We start from the raw sequence: 21,823 nt of genomic DNA on the forward strand, positions 1-21,823 counted from the left end.
GCCACCACAACCACCGCCCCGGCTGCCGCTGCCGCTGCCGCCTCTGCGCCCGCCCCGCGCTCCCCTCCCTCCCACCCGCCGCCCCGCCCAACATGGCGGCCGCCCCGTCTTCTCCCACAAGGCCGCGCGCGCCCTTCTGTCCCACCGCCCCCCCACGCATGACGTTATCGCTCCCTGTGAGGGGAGGGCGCGACCGAGCGGCCCCGGTCCCGCCGCCCCCTCCTCCCCTCAGCCCTGTGCGTGGGAGCGCCGGGCCCGCGGGCGGGACAGGAGCAGTGCCGGTGGAGGCTGTGAGGGGTGCAGGTTGTGAGGGGTGCAGGTGCGCGGCCGCACGGTGACATCCCCGAGGCTGCCGCGGGGACGGGCGGAGGCCGCGCCGAGCCCAGCCCTGGTCCGCCCGAGGTGCGCGTCCCGGCGTGTCCGCAACAACCCTCCGGTGACACTGAGCTGGTTTTGCTGCAGAGTGGGCACTGCTCAGGTGCTTTTTGTGCTGGTTGTTCTGAGCGTCCTGGGAAGTTGGGGGTTGTGTTCAGGATGCCGGCAGGAACGGTAAAGCTGAGGCTTCCGTCTCCATCAAACAGCTTTGGGACGAACGCGTGAACAGCTCTGCAGCGCACCGTGGTGCGAGTCACACGGGAAACTGAGCTGGGGAACAAATTCTGTGGTCCCCCCGTAGGGCTAATTATGTGATGTTAATATATTTCAATGGCCTTGTCTTTGTTCCACACTGAACTTAAGCAAAAGATCCTTCCTCTCCTACAGTATAGACACAAGTCTTGATCCTTCCTCTCCTACAGTATAGACACAACAAGTCTTACATGAGAACTCAGTGGCACTTGACACAAGAACTATTTGTTTTCAGATTCCAATTTAATTCCTGTTCTCACTAGAGAAGGAATGGTCACAGTGTTTTCTTCATGTTGCATTATGTTCCCTGAGGTAGAAGTTAAGCCCAGAAATGAAAGATGGAAGGAACTGAGGTCCGAGATGGAAAAAAAAAAATAGCAAAGCAGTAAAATGTATTTTGGAAAAAATGAGGGAACAGTGACAGCCTAACTTTATGAAAGAATTAACATCTGGTGCATCATCACCTGAGCTCCACATAGAATAGGATAGTTCCATTGGAAGGGACATACAACCACCCAGTTCAACTGCCTGTGCAACTCCTGCAGTATGTATAAGGTGTGAATCCTAAGCTAATGGAAACATATGGAAGTAGAGTGGTAAATCAAAATGTGCAGCCTCACCTAAATGCTAACATCTAAAATATACAAGGAAAGCAGAGCTTACATCTATTTGCCCTCACATACAACATAGAGCAAGTCTACAAAATGGCAGATGTGAGGATAGTTGTCGGCTGAGAAAGACTCCTAAGCAGCAGGAAGATGGAAGAGGAATCAAAGCCAAGGCTGTTGTGAAAGAGGCAGAACAGGAAGAGTCACAGAAGCACACACACAAGAAAAAAATGTTGGGGGAAAATGTATTGCATACAGACTGCAAGAACAGAGAGTCACTGTTGGATTTGAAAAGCTGAGGAAACTTAATATACTTTCTGAATACCAGTGACCGATACCTTACACAGGTCAAGCTGTCCAACAAAAAACAATTGTGATACTAGTATTTCAAAGCAGCAGCTTCTTGTGTTCTTCATCTCCATTTAAAACATTTCTCTGGCAATTTTGTATTAATGGTTTACCATAATAATTTTCTTATGATAGGCAATACAGGCTAAGTATGTATAATAATGTGGAATATGTGTTTGTACAGTAATATGAAAGGGAAAAAAAAGGTTGAAGGGCATTCCTTTATGCAAACTACATTTTAAAAGTAAGAGTCATGCCAATTGGTCCACAGGTTCAGAGTATTTTCATGAATATTCAAGAGATTTAATTAAAAATAGAACATGCCCTAATTACATAATTATGCAAGAGAACTGATTCAAAGGAACCACTCCTGTCTTTTGAATAAACAATATTCATTGCTTTCTTCCTATCACACATTTGCTTTAAAAGATTTCCTGCAATTAGCTGCTTACCCGAGGGATCTGAGCATCTCTGAACAAAGCAACTGCTCCAGCTATGACCCTGATTCCTAATACGCTGGCTAATCAAGTCTGTGCATGCTGGCAATTTCCCACATCAGCAGCACACACACTATAAGCTGCCTCCTGCAGGAAGGCTGATCAGCTCAGTGGAACTGAAGTGCATTATTACTCCCTGATGTTGGTGGCTCACAGCAGAAGAGCAGATGCAGAAGATACTTGGTGAGTGTGCTTCTTCTTCAGGCTTCTGTGCGACTCGAAATATCACAGGAGTTCCTCTCCGTTTGGATCTCGTTTTTCCTGTCCCATCTACATAAGAATTATCCACGTTCATCTAGCAGCAAAAACTGTTTCCTGCCCACATTTCCATCTTCTCTTAAGGAACTAGTTAAGCTATATGCCCTACATTTACAATGAAGTGATCTAGACATGCTGTCTCTAGAATGTTCTTCTTCTGCCACCAACAAGGTCACCACGGTTTTCTGCAAACATCCAAGTGGATATTAAAACAAAATTCTAAAGCATTATTTATGACAGTGGATTCTTTATTCTCATTATAACCATTTCCCTCCTCTCCCAAAAGAGGGAGGGAGGTCTGTAATTCACAGTAGGAAATAAAAAGGCAAACAGTTTAACTAATGCCCCACAAAGCTCTTAAATTTTGAGGTGCAACAGTGTGAGAAACACAAGCAATAAACTAGGATTTGGTTTGACTGATGTTCACAAATACAGCAAGGCTCTACAAAGAAATTCAGGTTTACTTCATTTAAGAATTGTGGGTTATTTTATTTTACCATTGTTATTCAAAACATTTATCCTCCTGGCTCAGAGGATCTTTCCTCCAAAAGAGACAAAAGTTTTTTAAATCTAATCCTACAGTCTATAAAGTCTATGACTTCATTTTATAAATATGGGCTACAATAAAGCACTACATTGGAATAATTTCAGCTGCCACTAAAGTACTCTTTAAAAGCATCCTGGCAATAATAAATATTGAAAGGCCAGATTCAGCAACCTGTCTGGCTTTTCATCACAATCACTTGACAGTTGCCAATGCTTTTACTTTATATTTCCTATAAGAACATCCTTTATGGAAAACAGGAACCATAAAAAAATCAGAGCTCAGGAATCAAAATTGTCAAGTACATAGCCCAAGATACAATTTTAGCCAAACTCCTTTGTGCATATGTGCAATTACTGCACACAGAAATACCTTATGGTCAGGGAGCTCAGGCACTTTGGAGTAAAAGGACTGTATTTTGTTTGACGTGACTCATTGTCATAGTCAAGATGCCTGAACCCACTGTTGAGCATAGCATTAAAGGTCTAAGTAAAATAAGCACTGATCATGATCCTGCTTCCCAAGTCAATAAGCTATATTTACATGGAAGTGAATTCGCCTTTTTCAGAGTCACAAGGATTTCTAGAAAGCTGAACAAATGAAAGCCAGCGTGCTTTTCCCTGCCGTTTTCTATTCACAGAGAAATAACAAGGAAATAAAGCATGCAGTGTTAATTCAAGTCTTAACAGGCCATTTCATTAGTTTATTTATGTTCCTCTTTTTAAACAGAGCAGGATGCTTGTGCTGGACATAACATTTTGCTAACCAGAATTGTTTTCCTCTCCCAGCTATTACAGACCTGTGCTATTGTTAAGGCCGAAAATATACTGAAAGGTTTAAGAAGCCCATTCAATTAGTTTCAAAACAGTTCTATTATGAACAGACTTTAAAACCTCAGGTAATACAGTTAAAGTAACCACTTGAAAACTATAAACTATTAGAGAATTTGCATGTCAATATTAATCTGACATAAAGAAAAATACTAGACAATTTCAGGAACACAGCTATATTCCTAGTTTCCACTGTGATCTTCAAAGTAATAAGCGATCAAGGAGCTAAGAGTTGCACAAACTATAATACTTTATGCTATATGAAGTTACAGACACTGTCAGTATTTTCCAAGATCCTCCATTTAAGCATCAAATTTCCCAATGGGTTAAGGGATTGCAGATACCTCATGGTGATAATTACACTTGTATGTTTACTCCTCACATTCAAGGAGTGGGTTCCCATCTCTGTGACGGAATGCTCACACTAATACATACTTACTCTGTCTAAACAGCAATTTCTGTTCCTTCTGCCATCCTTCTCACATCATTGAAAGATGAAGCAACTTTTTTCCTTACTTGCTTCCACGTTCTGTACTCAGCTGATAGTTAATTACGAGCACCTTCTTAGTTGGAAAGACTCTCTTATCCATATTCACTCTGTATCACTTTTAGAGCTTACACACGAAGATACACTGTTTCATTTATGCTCCTACTTTCCTTCCTCTATACTCTCACTTTTCAGTGAGTTTATTCTTTCAGTTGCTCATTCAAGGTTATGAGAACTGTTAATCACTGCATGTGAGTCACAGGAAGTTACATTTATTTCTGTATTCACCTACCTCAGTCACTGAACCATGGCAGAAGTGTATTAAATTCTTCAGAGGAAATAAATAAACCACTCTGTTGGTGGACTATCACAATCTTGGCCACTACCAGAGTGAGAACACTCAGTGTGTGGTACTTCTCTTCACCCGTCCATATCTTTACTTCCCAGCTATGACTGTGCTCCCTTTCTTTTTGTGTTGGGATAAGGCCCACTATTCATAGGAAAAGTTTAACAGACTCTTCCAGACACAAAGTCTTTAGTAGTCAGTGTTCAAACCCAGGAACACTTAGGTAAAAGCAAAAGGCAAAAGAATCACAGCTACTCATTTCTAAGTGTCTGCTGCATTACTGCTTACATTATCACCTTCTCTTTCTTTAAACAGCAGCTGTTTGTTGCCTGTATGGTTTGTCAGCATTCCTCTATGGAGATTTGCTAACTCATCAGGCTTTGCTGCCAGATTACTTGCAATTAGATTAGGTGAGACTCTTACCTTGATAACCTGGGTAGTCATTGTAGGGTTTTTCCACAGTAAAGGAGACATTTAGGTACCTTTTTGTTATTAAATTATCCAGAGTTTCATCACGAAAAGTGCTTTTTCCCTAAAAATAAAAGCCTGAGAGGGCTGTGATTTTAAATTCAGTCACACATCAGTGTGAACCTGGGATAAATTCATTAATCAGTATGAGATTTTTCTTTTTCTTTTTCTTTTTTTTGAGAAGTAAATCTTTGACAGTATAAGAAAGGCATTTCTTTCTCCAGCCATTAGGCAGAGGTACAGACGGGGACAAACTTGTCTTGGCACCAGGGAAACTGAAGATGGATTCTTTTTATTCTCATCAAGATTCCTACATACATTTATAAAATAAGGAAGTTGTGGTTGTTCAGATGCTGCCTTTTATTAAAGCTCATGCATATGCTACTCAGAGGAAATGCTAATGCCAGTGTACGCCTCTATGTGACCTTTCGCAAGTACAAATTTGCACCTACTGATGAAAGAGAACCAAGTTTCAAAAGTCTGAAAGGCATTACAGATAAACCACCTCGTCTGGTCCTTTTCTAAATGTAATTATCAAACTCTATTGAAAACCAAGCAGGCATCCCGCCCTTCCTGCCTGAGAACCTCACTCCTCCAGTGTTCAGTCTCAAGGGAAATATATACATATAGATACTGTGCCAAATTGTGTCATTTCTTGCTAGCTCTTTTCCCTTGCGAGTGATTGGCCCCATTTCTCTATGTATTTGCGTTTCTAAGGCAGTCCTCAAATGTAACACTTCTCTTTTATATGTTTGATTAAATTTTTGTAGAGAAGATTCTTCCCTGGGCAACTCTCTTATCTGGTCCTTCCTCCACTCATCTGCACTTTCTCCCATCCTGACCATCAGTTTGCTTGGCTAAACAAATGGAACTCTTAATCTCTTTAGGACAGATTCTGCATCTCCCTGATTAGTCAGCTTGCCCTTCTCTGCTCCCATTTGCTTCATCTGTCTTTAGCCTGATGTGCTGCAACTGTTTGTGCCATGGTCACTATTGAAAATAGTTGTTCCTAAGTCTGATTTATCAGCAACCTCCCTTTCACTTGATGTATTCCTGTTCTGCACATGGCCACCATAACTACCAAACCCTTATCCTCCTTTCAGTTCTGCTAAATGCCTTTCTCTCCTCCTCAGCTAATTCTCTATATGGAGTTATACCAAATTCACTTGGCATCCAAGGTTGATGGAAACTTCTCATTTTTTATGGGAGGCATATAAAAAATATGCAGTTTTCATTGCTGGAGTTTGCCTTGGTTAAGAAAATATTCAAACCAAGGCAGTGCTCAGCTGCACCGGACTGGGAATTCATGGTAATACAGTTCGCCCTGAGGGAAATGGAAATGTTTCTGCTCTGTGACGACTGTTTCTGTAGTTTCTGTGCCAATGACCAATTATGTCTCTACAGAAAATGGCTTATGTGAATATGCCCGTGGCTAGATGGATGGTATACAGTGTGTGGGGCTGAGAAGGGCAGAGTCACTCTAGAAATCAATAGGAAACAGAACTGCCTGTGTTAGGTATTTTGTTCCTCATCCTGTCTCCTGGGAAATAGAGCAGATGCAGGATAAGGAGAGATTATCCCGTTCCCAGGGGTTTGGATATGAATTTTCTCTCCTTGCTGCCTCCGTCTTCCCACAGCAAGTATGTACTGTGAAGGTTTTGCTTCAGTTTCAGATGTAATTCCTGCATTTTCTGTTGTAATTATATATTTTTTTTAAAATCTGCTCTAATGAAGCATTTTCTTTCCAGTTTACAGAGAAATCCATTGAAAGCTATTAAGGTCGAAGACACACCATGGACACACTGGTCACTTCTGTATCTTTACAATGATACAGAAGAAAACAAGATATGTACATCGCTGCTATCAAGTCATAGACTTAAAATATTAGTGAGAGGGTTGCATCATTCACTCCTACAGGATGGACGGTGTGTTTATCTCTGCGGGCTTCTCTGCCTGTTACCTGAGAGCAAATATTCTGGAAGAACTCAATCTGTGAACAGTCTCCAAAGGGTCTAAAACAGTCTGATATGCCAGATGAGAAAAGGTTGAGAGAATGGTTTTAAATCATCTTTGTGCCTTCCTAATCCGATCCTATTCGCTGCTCCCTGCATGATTAAGACAAACACAAGGACCTGCCTTCCACATGATAATTCTTCCCAGGAGCTCCACAGGGCCTGTCTGTAACCAGGCCCACCCCTGCTTAGTATAGCCCCTGCATTAGGGGATGTGAAAGGAGGCCTTAGAAACTTTGCTGTGTATCTCCTTCTGATGAGAGGAATTCCTCCTGCATCTGTGTATAGGTGTCTTAGACACTAGTATATAAAAAAAGAGGGGTTACTATGAATTTGTCAAGTTTGGCAGATTCTGCTGCATCGCACCATGTTCTGAAGGTTTCCCTTGTGCCAAAAAGGTTAAACTCAATTTGGGGGAGTTGTAATTTATACAGAAACTGGCTAAGAAGGCAGTTACCTCATCAGGATGTAGTTCATCACAGAGATTCTGAGGCTACAATTTTGCTTCAGAGGACAAATGATTAAAGGTAGGAATGAAAAGCAGGACTCTCTGGCCCTTGACTGTGGTGGCCAGCTGGGCATAGTACAATTCACTGAAAGTAGAGTGTGTAGTAATTTCTTTCAAGGAAAAAATATCTCTGCCACCATGGTTCTCTACACCACCGGTGTCACCTAAACCACCTGGACTGTTTGACATGTTTTGATTACATGGAGCGGTTCATTCCTTCACATCAGTTAACAACAGTCTCCTGGGGAAGTTCTGGGAAACTGCAGAAACATGCCATATGTAGTACTTTAGATTTTGAATCTGTGTATTCTAACATAAAATTATCACTTAATGTGGTTTAATGAAAGCTGAAATACATTCAGATTTCAAAGACATATATAGTGCAGTTTTACATAGTTTATCAAACACAACCTATTAAAATTAATGTAACTGTAAACAGGAACTGAAACATACCTCAGTAAACACTAGGAGAAAGCTGGGAACAACTGACATATATATAAATTAGCCATGAAAGTGAAATGTGCTGCCTACACAGTGTTACACTTGCTATTAAATGCTGAAGGGCCACGAAGTACAGCATCACCATATGTTTGAAAACTGTCATGACTCACATGGTTCAGGCTGATGAATAATAATATCTTCCTTCATCAGTGTGTAACACTGACCAGAAATCTACCCAGTAAATGGTTCTGTAGTGCGCCACCATTTCACATGCCCCATATCCTTACAATTAACTACATGACCCTAAAAATGTTACTGCCGGGTTTATCATGCAGCAATGCAGAAAGCACTCCGAATATCTTTAAAGGAAGGTTCACACATTTGTCATTTCCCAGCCCACTCATTTTACAACCAAAGGAGGTTGGAATGTTGTGTTACTGGCATTCTCATTAATTCCATTTACCTTCTTTCTCTTTGAATTTTTGGTTGTGAACTCTGTTGGGTGGTGCCCCAATACAAAGTTCATACCGTAAGTAAGCGAGATTGCTTTTCTATTTTACATGTAAACATATACTAGAATGAAAAGTTGACATGTCATTGTTAATTACATATGAAACTGAACTTTGAGTGCTAAGTGGCTGTTAGCTAATACCTATAAATTATAGACTGGAGACAGCAAGTAATAAACTTCTTCGCAGCCTTTAGAGAAAGTGTGAACCTCATGATTCAAAAGCCTGAGAAAAATCTTCCTGAGATGGAAACGTGCCCTGTCCAGTAGCAACTCTTCAGCCACATTCTCCCAGCATCAGCCTATTTTATTCTGTCCAATGCCAATCAGATTTATGACTGCGATACCGTGGTAACTGTTAAACATGCCAGCAAGGCTCCAGTGTCGCACTGAATAAACCCCTTTTCCCAACAGCAAAAGCAGCACCAGGGAAGCAGCAGCAGAGGAACAGAGCAAATGAATTAATTTTGAGCATCTCTTGTCAATTAAAATGACAATATCCTATGGCAGAGCTGATTTTTTTCTTTGAAGTGAGCTTGAATTCTCTTTTGACACAAATTAGCACCTGTGGCTATTTACTCATATGTCAGCTTAGTATTTTGTTCTGGTTTTGGTGGTGGAATTTTTCATGAGGCCTGGAGAAACTGGAGGTTTTCCAGACATTACATTAAAAGGGAAATACTATTTTGGTAAATGTGAGAAGAAGGTTGGTAAGTAAATCCAAAAGACATTTTCTTACATGTTCATTGGAATTTAGTTTCCATTTTGTCTTTCAATCTCGCACAATTTTTGACAATTACGAGTTTTCTACCTAAGTTGTTATGGTTTCTAGAGCTACCAAGGTCAGAACCATCTTGACTTGGCTTGTTACAGAATATTTGTGCTGTGTCACACCATCTATTTTCTGTGACACCCCAGAATAATAAAATCACTTGGAAAGCAATCAAGGCTGTCAATCTCTTTTGAAATTGGCAGTCCATGGATTTTGCCTTCTAATATAGCCTTGACTACAAAATCTGTTTTGCAAAGCAACCCTCCCCCACCCCGAATCTAGACTTCTAATTATTCAAATCGTTCTAGAAATTAAAATCTGTAACTTTTTTGGAAGCCTTTAAAAGCAGCCAATGTACACTACGCACTGATTCTCACATGAAAAAAAATTTCCACAGCAGGGATTTATTACAAAGATGGAGCCAAAATTTGTCAACAGGAAGTTCTTTAACAATGAGATATGAGCAGTGGCCTGAATTTCTTATGATTCTGAAACTTGCATTTCGTCCTGTTTATGTGTTTTGGCTCAGCTGGTGAAAGCTACCGCGGCCAATTCTGCAGCTGAGTCACACCGGTGGGTTCTGTGGAGGCAGCGGTGTGAGCAGAGCTCTGCCGAATGCCGCAATTCCTGACTGGCACGGGGGCTGCTGGAAACTCCTGCCAGTCGTGGCCCATCGAAGTCGCCTCAGGGCTGCTCCAGCCCAGGCTGGGTGGTATCAGCCTCCTGGCAGCCTCGGGAGATGCCCACAGTCCTTCTTGCTGCCTCCTGCCACCTCAGGCCCCGTTCACAACAGCCCTGAGGAGGAGAACCTGCACATACCAGAAAGTAAAACTGCTGTGCCTTTCCCTGCAAAATCTATGAAACTCAATTAAATGGGTGTCTGGTTTGAACTACTAAAACACAAGCAGCTGTACAAAACGGGGACCATGTCTTCAGAGCATTTACATGGCTTCTAAAATAGATTTCAGCTGTGGGTCGTCCTATAAAATAATATTTCTCCTGCGTAAGAACACACTTTTAAAAGGGATCATGTAATTTTTTGCCTTTACTATTTCTCATCAAAAGCACTGCTTTTGCACTTCCACAGCATCTGCTACTTGAATGGATCAGTCAGCTAAATCTCACAATACTTGGGTAAATCTTAACCATTAATGAATGCGAAGTCAAGGCACAAAGAAGTGATTTATATAATAATGAATATTAACGACTATGTATTTCAATATGATTACGGTAACCTACTTATAAATTCTCTTTAAGAAATAAACTCATAAGAAATGAAGTTACTGTGTCTCCATTGCTACTTCTTTTGGAGAAATGAACCTGAATATTCAGTTATGGGGCTTATTATTCTGTGAATCAGTTTATAGCAATCAGTGGATATATTTTTTAATATGAAAATATCAATCATGCATATTACAGTTCCAGGCATATATGATCCTTTCCTGAAAACCCTTCAATTTCCCGGTCTTTATGCAAAAGACTGGCCCACGGGCTCTGCACAGGATGGAAATGAAGTCCTTGTTTGGCTAAATCTGATTGCCCTGTAGGACATCAATCTTGGTTAGTGATAGTGGAAGCTGAAAACCGCAAACAGAACAGTCTCCTTAAAATGGGGCCAGGAAGGGTCAGATTCTAAATAACAAATCTGAGTTTTGGTCTAAATAGTTACTTTATCACCAGGAATTTTCAGTTAAATATATCTTCTCAGTACTTGCTACCCTTGCTTCTAAAACTCCTAATGGAATTTAGAAATGCATTTATTTTTAAGATGTACAGTTCTCTATTAATCATATATAAAGGTGCTACAATCACTTCACCCAGCCTTTAGTTGGTCTGCTTCTCAATCCCCATTTGACACTTCCTCTTACTCCTCTCATATTCTATCAAAATTAATGCTCCAGTAGACAAATTCAGCGAAGAGCAAACCCCCCAGATTACGAGAACACAAGCACCCCAAGTCAGTACAAACTATGCAAAATTATTTGAATATTACCAAACTGTTGTTGCTTTATTACGTACTTACTGAATGCATGAGACAGATTAAAAAGGCACATGCTGACACCACTAAATATGAAATACTGCTGTTCCTTCTGACAGGATTAGCTAAGTACCTAAATGATTGGCACACTCTCCTGTATTTTCCCTATACTCAGAAAATGTGCACAGAAAAATCACTCTTTGATCTATTGCATTAGCTTCAGTTGCTGCAGCAGGCCTTTGTATACATAAAAAATGTATTTTTAGTAGTCTGTGGCAGCTCCTTATTCTTCCTTTGATGTGCAGAGGATTTATGATCAATAATATCTGAAAGCAGCTGGCGTTATTAAAACCCTCTGAGTTAAGAAAAAAATCAAAAGTAATGTGACACTGGTGAAAACGATACGGCTTTTGACCATTTCAGAAAATGTAATTATCTCAGCAAATGTATGTGGGTTTGGTAATGAGACTCAAAATTTCAGAAGGATTATTTTTAATAACATCTTTTCACAGTGGCTTTATTAGATATTCTAAATAAGAGCTCAACACTCACCCAATAGATAAATACCCCATCCCTTCAACAGGGTGGAAGGACACAGCACTCCACACAGAATCTTCATGAAGACAACGCCGTAAAGACAAAAACTTCACTTACAAGCAGCTAAGGGCTGAATCCTGGCATGATCCGTTGTATCCTGATTAACTGTTTTTGTGTGATCAACACTAAAATTGCACATTCAGAAAACAGTATGAACTATGACTGGGCTGAAGCGCAATCCAAACCCTCCATCTGAATTCCTACATCTCCCCCACACCAACAGTGGAACACTTATTGTATCTGCATGATGAGACATATTAATTCAACTGACATATAACACTTTTTTTTTTCTTCGGATTAGTTCTGGTAGTGAATCAATTCCCTGATCTGGTTCAGCAAGCAGACACAAGAATGCCTGTGTTAATAAAAGTGGGCAGCTCAGAAGACGAAAATGCTTCTTTTGATTGCCCTCTGCCCACTTAAAGTGTATGTGGCCCTACCTTAGGGATCTGATGCACAGGCTGTTGGAACACACGGCGATCAGTCACCAGTCCATTGGGGTTCTGGTCTCTGCCCTTCAGAGATATTTTCTTATATTATCCACTCATTTTTTTACAATGGAACTATTTATTAAAGGGTGCGTTCGCATTGTGGTCAAAGCTTATATGCTGCAAGATATGATTTACTGTAAAGCCCCAAAAAATTACCTTACATACCCACAGCAGACAATTTCAAAAATTTATTTTCCTAAAGAAATACGGCATTTTGTAACTTTTAAATAAATATATACTTTTTATAGTACTTATGCAGTAAATAACATTCACAAATAATATTTTCCTCAAAGTGTTGGTTATCACCTCAGCTAATGCTATTAACGACTGTTTTCATTTACTAATAACACAACAGCTAAAACCACAGTTCAGTGACTGTTTTAGCCCCAATGATGGTGTCATAATTGTAAGAAACAGTGTGATCCACTACTATACCATTAAAATTTATTTCATCTTGCAAGGTCAATACTGACAAACCTCCTTCTGCTCCAGCTGAAAAAGCCTGTGAATAAATCACATCATGTTCAAATAAGACAAAGACGTCAATGGCTACTGAGCTGACATTTCCAAAAGAACCTTCCCTGCAGCATAGCTTTAGGAAAACACACTTCATTTGACAACATACATTCTTTTTAACAGAATCCTCTTAGGAGGTACTGTATATATAAATTAAAAAATCGTTTCACTGTATAAATGGACAGGGAGAACATGCCAAGGAATGGAACTTCTTTTAAATTATGGATACATGGCATAACATTTCAAGACTTCATGTAAACCAACTTTTATATACCTTGAGGCCAGAAAAATCCCCCTCAAGCAACTTCTTTCAAGTGCCTCACAAAAACTGGTGAGAATAGCACGTTTTTTGAAAGAACAGATGCAGTAGAAAGCAGTATGAATTAGTACTAATGTTGTTCTCCTCCATACGCCCAAGTGTACGTTTCCTTTTCTACCAAGATCAAGTGACTGGCAATGCATCTGTTTTATTGCTCAACAACTAAAATCTTTACCAATCATAGGTTACAGGAACTCTTGCCTAAGGGGGGCATGTTTATTTTAACTAAACCAAAAATATCTAAGATCCTATTGCACTCATCATTTATATGAAATATCTTAATCGTCATTAAAAATAAGAAATAAGCACACTGAAAAGAGGATTATTCTAAATTTATTGTGTATATACTCACAAATTATACTTGTTCCTTCAAGCATGTTGTATTATTTGTGGACAGCTACTACCCCAGACAGACAACTGCTGCAAAATGAGGCATTTTTGTCTTTACATACTAATATGGTTGGTGGAGACATCATTCTCTGACCTGAGTTCATGTACAACATACTGATTTGCATGTTCTTTAGGAGCTATCATTCTGGTAAAAATGTGACAGTTGTGATCCATCCCATTTAATGTAAACGAGGAACATCTTTTGAGAGTTTTTTCACTTATGTTTTGGCTGGGAAATATTTTAGATATTCTTGGAATAAAAGATAAAGGAAATCTACATAGTGATTATAAATTAAGACCAATGGCAACTTTTATTTACATAGTTCAACAAACAGATTCAAGCAATTATTACATTATTCCTTCAGATTCTGAACATCACTATAAATGAGTTTCCAGCAGGCCTAGCCAGTGTTGCATTCTTCACGGAGCTGTGACCACTAATTTCCAACATTTTTCTTTTTCCAACGAAGCCACCTCAGAGCTCTCACCAGCGCTACTTGTCCCATGAGGAATGTGATAGTAAAGTTACGTTTATACCAATCTCTAGGATTCCAAAGCCAGGAAAATCATCAGCACACAGAACAAGAACAGGAGAAAGATAACATGATTATATTAAAATATCCCTTGGCACTAACAAATGACAGTTCAGTCATAACTTGCATTTTCCAGTCTTTGTTAAATTAGAGTTAAATAACCTATGAAAAGGTTATGTGAATATCCACATCCATGAACAGGTTACATGTGGGCTACAGGGCTACAACCATTGTGAGCTTAACTGTAAAAAAGATAGAGATGTGTAGTTTTATGACCAACTGTATGTGATACCAGGTAAGATAAAATAATTGTAACCATATCTCATGTTTCAGAAGTAAAGCTATCTAGAGGAATTTCCTGCCAGTGCTCTCTACAGGTAAGATTTGTTTGTGCATGTATGAAGATGCGTGTGTTGCAAAGGGCACAGCTGGTCACCTATAAGGGTGGGAAAAAAAAATCACACTTCAAAGACTAATTGTATAACCCAATACAGGAAACATTATCTTTCTAATGCAGTACCTTTTAAAGGTGACACCTTTAATATTGCCAAAGTTAGTCTTTATATCTTTAAATACGTTTATGAAGTGTGCCTGACTTCTGGAACAGATTCAATACATAGGCAGGATAGTCTACATCAGCCCTTTTTAGCTTCTGAGAACTTGCTTCAAGTTCTTGCCCCTGTTACAAACTAAAGTAATAATACAATTTCTTTCTAGTTTCTAACAAGGATCCCTCCCCCTTTTTGTAAAATTCTGCACAAGAAGCAACATAATATGCTTATTGTAAAACTAGTAGTGAATATTAAACACTGGGATTTAGGTCTTCCCTTGAGATCTCTGTGGGAAACCTTGCATGTACAGATTTAACATAAACCTGACATACTAACCTTTCAGTAAGGATAGCAGCCCAAATCACACCGACAAGCAGCACTGAGCTAACCTCTCAAACGTCATGTCAAATCAAAATATCATGCTAACATTGCAACTGTTTCTTTTCACCCTTCATGTCTCATTTCCCATATCCTTCTTGAATTTTTTCCCTAAACTAGATTGTATTTCCAGTCTAAGTACCCTGACCTAAATATTCACGGTGCCTATGCACACTCACTGCTTCAATGTTAACTAAATTTTAGAAGTTCCAACACTTCAGTGGCCACAGTTTTCAGGCCAGCTGGTAACACTGCAAAAGTACATACAGCTGATGGCATAAACACATTTTTGTAAATATGCCCCCTAAAAATCAGAATGCCCGTGAAAAGCTCCACAGCTTTCAGGGCTGCGCGGGTCCACTTTGAAATTACAAAAATGCAGCTGACACCACCTGATTTTACAAGGCAGCAACAAGGAAGGTCATGTTTAGGCACAAAGCCTGAACTCTTATCAATGAAGACAGGACACTATCCTGAGGTCACTGCAACAATGACATCTGGTGACCAGTTTGAAGATAAACTATTTGCTTTCTCACTCAGCAGTTATAAACAATTTGTACAATCCTCCTATTAAAAATATTTACTTTCCATCTTTTCATGCTGTTCCTTAGGTTTATAGTGAGGTTTTCCCCACCTGTCCTCCCCCACAAGCAAGACAAGATGTGCATATTTGTTTTAAATATTTGTCACAGTAAAATCGTTCTTATAGTCTGTTATGGCATATGCACGATACAAAGAACCCTCAACCACCATTTGTTACAGATCAGTTATGGTGATGGTAGAATTCTCACTAGCGTTACACCAATACCGTTACACCCAATAACAATTGATACCTTTGAGCCAAATAATCTTTCAATCCAATACAGAGAAGAAACTGCAGTTGTGGTTTCATATTCAGTGGGCAGCGCTACTGTAACCAGATTAAGCACTATCCTCCTCCAGCTCCTCATTCCTCCCTCATTTCCAGGCCAAGTGTACAAAAGGTAAAGTGTGTTTGCAAGTCTTTTTTTTTCAGTTGTTTCAGATCCCCAACCCAGTTTATTAAGTTGTTGTACAAGCAGTTACACTGACACAATGCAGTAGATGTTGTGAAGATGCACGGTGGATGCGGGAATACCCAGCTGTGGCTGAGGTTCTACACAAGATCACTTCAGGTGATCAGCTTACTAAGGCTTTGCCACACAAAACACCCTTAAAACTCAAGGCTAATCACTTTCATTTTTACTAAATGCTTGCAAAATAATAAAAACAAGAATACCAAATATTACTCTCATTAAACAATTTTCCTTTGAGATGAAGAACATTTACTAGTCCTTATTTAACAGTCAACTAGAATCTGTTGTATAGATATTTCAACCGTTTTAGTCACGTATTTATCAGTTTCAATTAGCAGCATAAAAAGACTCACGCCAATAAAGAAAAAAAGGGAGTGCCTGATCCTATCTCTGAATCACAGACATGAGATTAATCTCCCCACTCAATAAACAATAAGCAGTAGAACTCAAATCATAATGCAAATTTATGTCTAATGCTAATAATAGCATTTTTAAAAAATCATTTTCTAAAATGATCATTTCTGTTTTATCAATTATGGGAAAAAAGTTTACTTTTTGAATCTGATGTATAATAGTCAATATAAATACCTTCTACCTACCTGTTATACTGCATATGCTTCCTAAAATTTTTACTTAGAAACTCCTTGTAAAAGTCAGCCATTTCTTCTGCATTCAGTGTTGCTTTTTTCCCTGAAAATAAGTTTTGGCATAACAATGTCAAGATAATTCTTTGGATTCAAACACTGGGTTCAGATGCTGGAGAGCAAGGTCTGACTCCTTGCTCCTATGAGCTTCCTGTGTAAGCTTGAACAATTTAACAGGGTTTTTTCTTCCAGCTTTTTGAAACTTATCTATGGAGCTCAGCAGGTTAAAAATACTGATAATCTTGAAGCTGGCGTAACTCTTAAGCCCTTATTATTTGTGAAAGTGATGATGCTTATCAGGTCTTAGATTATTTAGGGAACTAATGGACCCTGATGAAAAAGTCCATAGGTGTAGGAGTATCTGTCCTTTGAGTAAAATTAATCTCTCACAGGGCTGAAGTCTCAACAGTGCCAGTAAGAGCACTTAGTAACTTAAATTATCCCCATAAAGCAAGTCAATAAATATAGAAAGAACACTACCCATGGCTGACTTCATGTTTTCAGACATTTATTTTCTGTTGCTGTTGATTAATTTCAAGTAACTTATACCAAAGAGTATATGTCCTATCAGATTTATTAACAATGTAGTAAACAATTATTTTGTGAAGAAATGAGTACAAGAGATGACTGAATACACCACTCTCGTAAGCAGAATATAAGAGGAAATGGGTTCTCTCCGCAGAACTTGAAAGGAAAACCTGTGGCTACAGCACAGAAGTAGAAGCCTGAGAACCAGTGAATACTCTCAACTCTACCAGATAATTAATATAATTCATATACAAACTTTCTGGCAACTTTGAATGCCCCAGGGGACATGGATATGATGAGGGAGATGGAACTGTGATATTCAACTTGTTGGTGTTCCAAAATGCATTTTAAAGCTCCTGAGACTGATCACAGAACTATAAATTATTGATCAGTTTTATTTGCCATTATTTACAAATCTAGTACATTACAATGGATTAACATACTATGTGATAAATTCAGTCTAAAACTATTTGAAAGCTGCCTACTTTACACCTATAGTTAATTTGTTTCTTGATACTGGTATCAGCAGAACTGATCATAGATTCACTTATATGAAAAAATTTTGTTCCAACTGTTCATATATATAGTTATTACTCTTATTTATATATATACACAGCTGTATTATAGAACAGAATTAATCCAACATATGCAACCAATATAATTTTATCTCTAAGGGATGTACATGCTTACTATTTTCTCTTTTACTTCTAGGATATAAAAACAAAACGACCCCAAAACAAAATCAAAATGGTAATATGAAAGAAACATTTTCTAAACGACATAGAACTTAATTAAAATTATTTCTCAACCACACACTGACCACCAGGATACAAACAGAAGAGAAAAACAGCAGTCTGTGATATACAGAATGTCAGATCAGATGCTTTACTAAACTTAAATAGATTGTTAGTCTATGAACAAAATGTTCAACAATGGCCAATTCACTATTATTATGAAGGTAGCTTCTTTTCAGTTTCATATAATGAATTAGAAGCAAATATTTGACAGCAACTGTGCTCAGGCAGACAGCAGCTGCTGTCTCCTTCAAAGCCATCTTATTCTCCCTCAAGGAAATATAGTGTATTTGTTGTATACACTATGGACTTGAAGCCCAAGAGTGTGAATTTATCCATCCAACCATAACATGCACTTGAGGCAAACGCTCTATATGTTTAGCTCAGCCAGCTCACTGGGATGTGAGGTGTGAAAGGAAGAAACCCCTTCCTCTTTAGACTACAGAAGGATTATATTACCTGGCTAGGATTTCAGCACATTGCCTCCAGCTCCTGGGAAGGAATTAGGGCAAGAACAGATGATGTGACCCCCACATGCACATCTCTGAAGAGCTCCTCTCTTCCTTTTAAATCCTGCCCTCAAGATTTACTTGTGACAGAACACAAAGAGCACAAACTAACAAAATTTGAAGTTAAACAGAATTCAGAATGCATCCTAAGCTATAAACAAAGATCTCACTAACCTGTGTCATCTCTTATTTCCAGACCCTTGGCTTTCAGTCTTGAATAAATAAATTCTTCTTTTTCCTAAAACATGTTTTTCTACATTAGATTCTGATGTACTCAGTCCTTGAAGTTAACCATTGTTTTTAATCACATAGCAGTATAGTGTTTAACACTCTCTGAAATAACAAGCAATGCTAATTAAACGTGGAAATGCCAACCAAATGTTTTCCTGAATCTAGTTAAACTGGTAACTTTGTCACTTAGATCCTGCTACTTGCATGCATCAATTAATTCATGCAAGTGTTCTACTGGACCATATAAAACATATTTGTAGAGTAAAGTTACAGCTGAGCTTCAGTATTGTTTGACAGCATCCGAATATTAGTTTAGAAGGCAAACAGTGAAGATCCACTACATTGTATAACTGAGAATCTGAGCATATAGAAAACATGCAGCCTTAAAAAAACTGCAATTACTTAGATGGAAACAGAATAATCTGTACATAAGTTTATCAAACTTTAAAAAAAAGCAGTTCTATGGAATTAAAAAAACAAGCCTCATGTTCTCCAAGATCTTTTCAAGTTTTGGGAGGATATGATGATCAAAAATCATCACAAATGATGGTGAAATACTGAACCACTATTATTCTTCCAACAAAATTCAGTGTCTCCTAACCAATGCTGCAGTCAGGAAAGATGACAGACCATGACTGAAAAGTCCCCATTTTAGCCTTGTTGGGGTGCACTGCCAGTGCAACGGGGCATGTACCTCATTTACCCTTGCTGATTACACCTAATTTCTCTCACTACAGAGCAAGAAAAGCTGCACAATCATTTTCAACAGCTGTTCTAGTCACAGACAGGTCTTATATATAGAGTGGCTAAAACTTTCAGTACAATATGGGAAAATGAAAAAGTAAATATAATTATAGGTCAAGAGAGGTTCTCCTCCCCCTCTGCTCTGCTCTGGTGAGACCGCATCTGGAATATTGTGTCCAGTTCTGGGTCCCTCAGTTCAGGAAGCACATGGAACTGCTGGAGAGAGTCCAGCGCAGGGCAACAAAGATGATGAAGGCAGTGGAGCATCTCCCTTATGAGGAAAGGCTGAGGGAGCTGGGGTTCTTTAGCTTGGAGGAGACTGAGGGACGACCTCATTAATATTTATAAATATGTAAAGGGTGAGTGTCAGGAGGATGGAGCCAGGCTCTTCTCGGTGACAACCAATGGTAAGACAAAGGGCAATAGGTATAAACTGGAACACAGAAGGTTCCATTTAAATTTGAGAAGAAACTTCTTCATGGTGAGGGTGACAGACACTGGAACAGGCTGCCCAGGGAGGTTGTGGAGTCTCCTTCTCTGGAGACATTCAAAACCTGCCTGGATGCCTTCCTGTGTAACCTGATCTAGGTGTTCCTGCTCCGGCAGAGGGATTGGACTAGATGATCTTTCGAGGTCCCTTCCAATGCCTAACATTCTGTGATTCTGTGATACACAACTAAACAGCAATAAAATATGCAGGCTCTTTAGTTTTGTACATCATTTTAAAGAAACGAATGTAAAAAAAAAAATTTCCAAGAAGACTTGAGTGTTAAAAGAAAGTAACGGTGGGCAGAACTGAAGGTTGCCTCACGGACAGCAAACCCCCTGACTGGGGGTGCGCAGGCATGGCAGAAGGCTCACCTGGCGGAAGGCGCGGTTCTGCTGTGCCCAGAAGCGCTGGTTGCAGGCCTGGGCCTCCTGCCGCGCCTCCCGCAGCCGCCGCTCCAGCGGAGACTCCTCAGGGGGCACGTAGAAGATGATGGGGCGCAGGTTGGAGTGCTTGTCAGGGGGGCCGATCCAGTCGCTGCGGGAGTGGGGGGGAGGGCTGAAATCCACACCCTTCAAAATACAGACAGAATTCATCATGACCGTTTTACACAAGTTTTGAAGAACATCCCGACTGGAAATAAATCCCAAAACCCCACACAACCTTAAAACATCTAAGCATAACAAGTTCAGAAATTATGCATGTTAATTTACCCTGACCGAAAACATTTAAAATTTACTTTTAATTTAGAAATGCACTATAGAGAAGACACCTTTTCATTTTTGTTTCACTGATATTCCACTTCATTAAACTATTTGATGGCAGGAACTAGCAGGTATCTAAGCTTCCCTGTAAGGAATATATAACAAAGAACTGTTGTTTTTACATAACTGAGGACCTGGACCCCAGCAGGGGGGAAGGACCGAGAGCCATCAGACTATGAATCCTTAATGTAAAACTTACTCTGTTCCCAGAATATATACTGACACCTGTATACATATTGATACCTGTATTTACAAATTAATTTAGGGTGAAGGGTATTGTATGTAAACTGAGGCAAGCATCGGGGTATTCTGTAAACCCTGAAGTACCCAAGCAATATGGAAGAGGGAAGGGAAATTGTGGCCGGGATTTTGGGGGGATATAAGCAGGGGCTTTTCGCTCTATTACGTGTGCCTACCTTTAGGTAGAGCACCCGGCGTTGCAATATTGTTATTTAAAAAAATCTCTTTGCCAAGAGATCCTGCCTGAGCTTATATTTGCAAAATAATTGTTTCCTACGTTCCTAATCCCTGCTTTCTTCGTGCGTTTTTGTGAACGCGCACAAGTGTGACTTTCCAGGCCAGGTTAGGAGGACCTGGCTCCCGCAGCCCAGGACTCCCGCTCCGTCTGTGAATCGTTCTCCCTCAGCGCCCGGGAAGGCCCGCCTGGTATTCACAAACACCGAGAACAGCGGAAAACACACGAACGACTAAAGGCGGCGGGACCCGCAGGCTTTTATCGGGACACGCTCGCCCAGCGACGCCCGAGGGGGCACCAGGGCGGTTCCCCGCTTCCCCTCAGGCGGACACCGGGGCTGCCCCGCGCCAGGCCAGCTCCAGGGCGCGGGAGCTGCCTCTCCCCGCTACCGCCGCCCGGATTTACCGCGCTCTCCTGCCGCTCCCTGCGCCCAGCCGCGGAGCCGCCGCGGGCCGAGGAAGACGAGAGGAAGCAGCGGCGGCACAGGCTGCCCGCCCGCAGCGCCCGGGCCGCCGCCATCGCCCGCCTCCTGCCGGCCACCCGCGCTTTACGGCGGTGTCGCAAACGCAAAGCCGCCCGGAGCGC

At 40.2% G+C, this 21,823-nt stretch overlaps 1 protein-coding gene across 2 annotated transcripts; it reads right to left on the reverse strand.

Moving 5' to 3' along the window:
* Positions 1 to 12,761: 12,761 nt before the first annotated feature.
* On the reverse strand, positions 12,762 to 21,802 carry COA8 (cytochrome c oxidase assembly factor 8). Of its 2 annotated transcripts, none has more exons than XM_080344954.1 (5): positions 21,644 to 21,793; positions 20,374 to 20,571; positions 18,712 to 18,775; positions 16,662 to 16,752; positions 12,762 to 12,822 (listed from the first exon to the last, which is right to left on the reverse strand). In XM_080344954.1, the coding sequence occupies exons 1-5, from the start codon at positions 21,755 to 21,757 to the stop codon at positions 12,783 to 12,785; spliced, it is 507 nt and encodes a 168-aa protein (XP_080201080.1). In that variant the 5' UTR covers positions 21,758 to 21,793; the 3' UTR covers positions 12,762 to 12,782. The 2 variants fall into 2 exon arrangements, with proteins under 2 accessions (XP_080201080.1, XP_080201081.1); XM_080344955.1 differs by lacking the exon at positions 12,762 to 12,822 and adding an exon at positions 13,828 to 14,088 and having other exon boundaries at positions 21,644 to 21,802.
* Between the last annotated feature and the right edge of the window lie 21 nt (positions 21,803 to 21,823).

Source organism: Nesoenas mayeri, assembly GCF_963082525.1.
Source record: "Nesoenas mayeri genome assembly, chromosome: 5".
Classification (NCBI taxonomy): Eukaryota; Metazoa; Chordata; class Aves; order Columbiformes; family Columbidae; genus Nesoenas; species Nesoenas mayeri.

Excerpts from the sequence above, each read along its gene's own strand:
- COA8 (XM_080344955.1), bottom strand. The coding sequence starts at position 21,757 with ATGGCGGCGGCCCGGGCGCTGCGGGCGGGCAGCCTGTGCCGCCGCTGC. Across the intron at positions 20,572-21,643 it reads GGGAGCGGCAGGAGAGCGCG|GGTGTGGATTTCAGCCCTCC; the intron begins GTAAATCCGGGC and ends TGTATTTTGAAG. Across the intron at positions 16,753-18,711 it reads GGAAATAAGAGATGACACAG|GGAAAAAAGCAACACTGAAT; the intron begins GTTAGTGAGATC and ends ACTTATTTTCAG.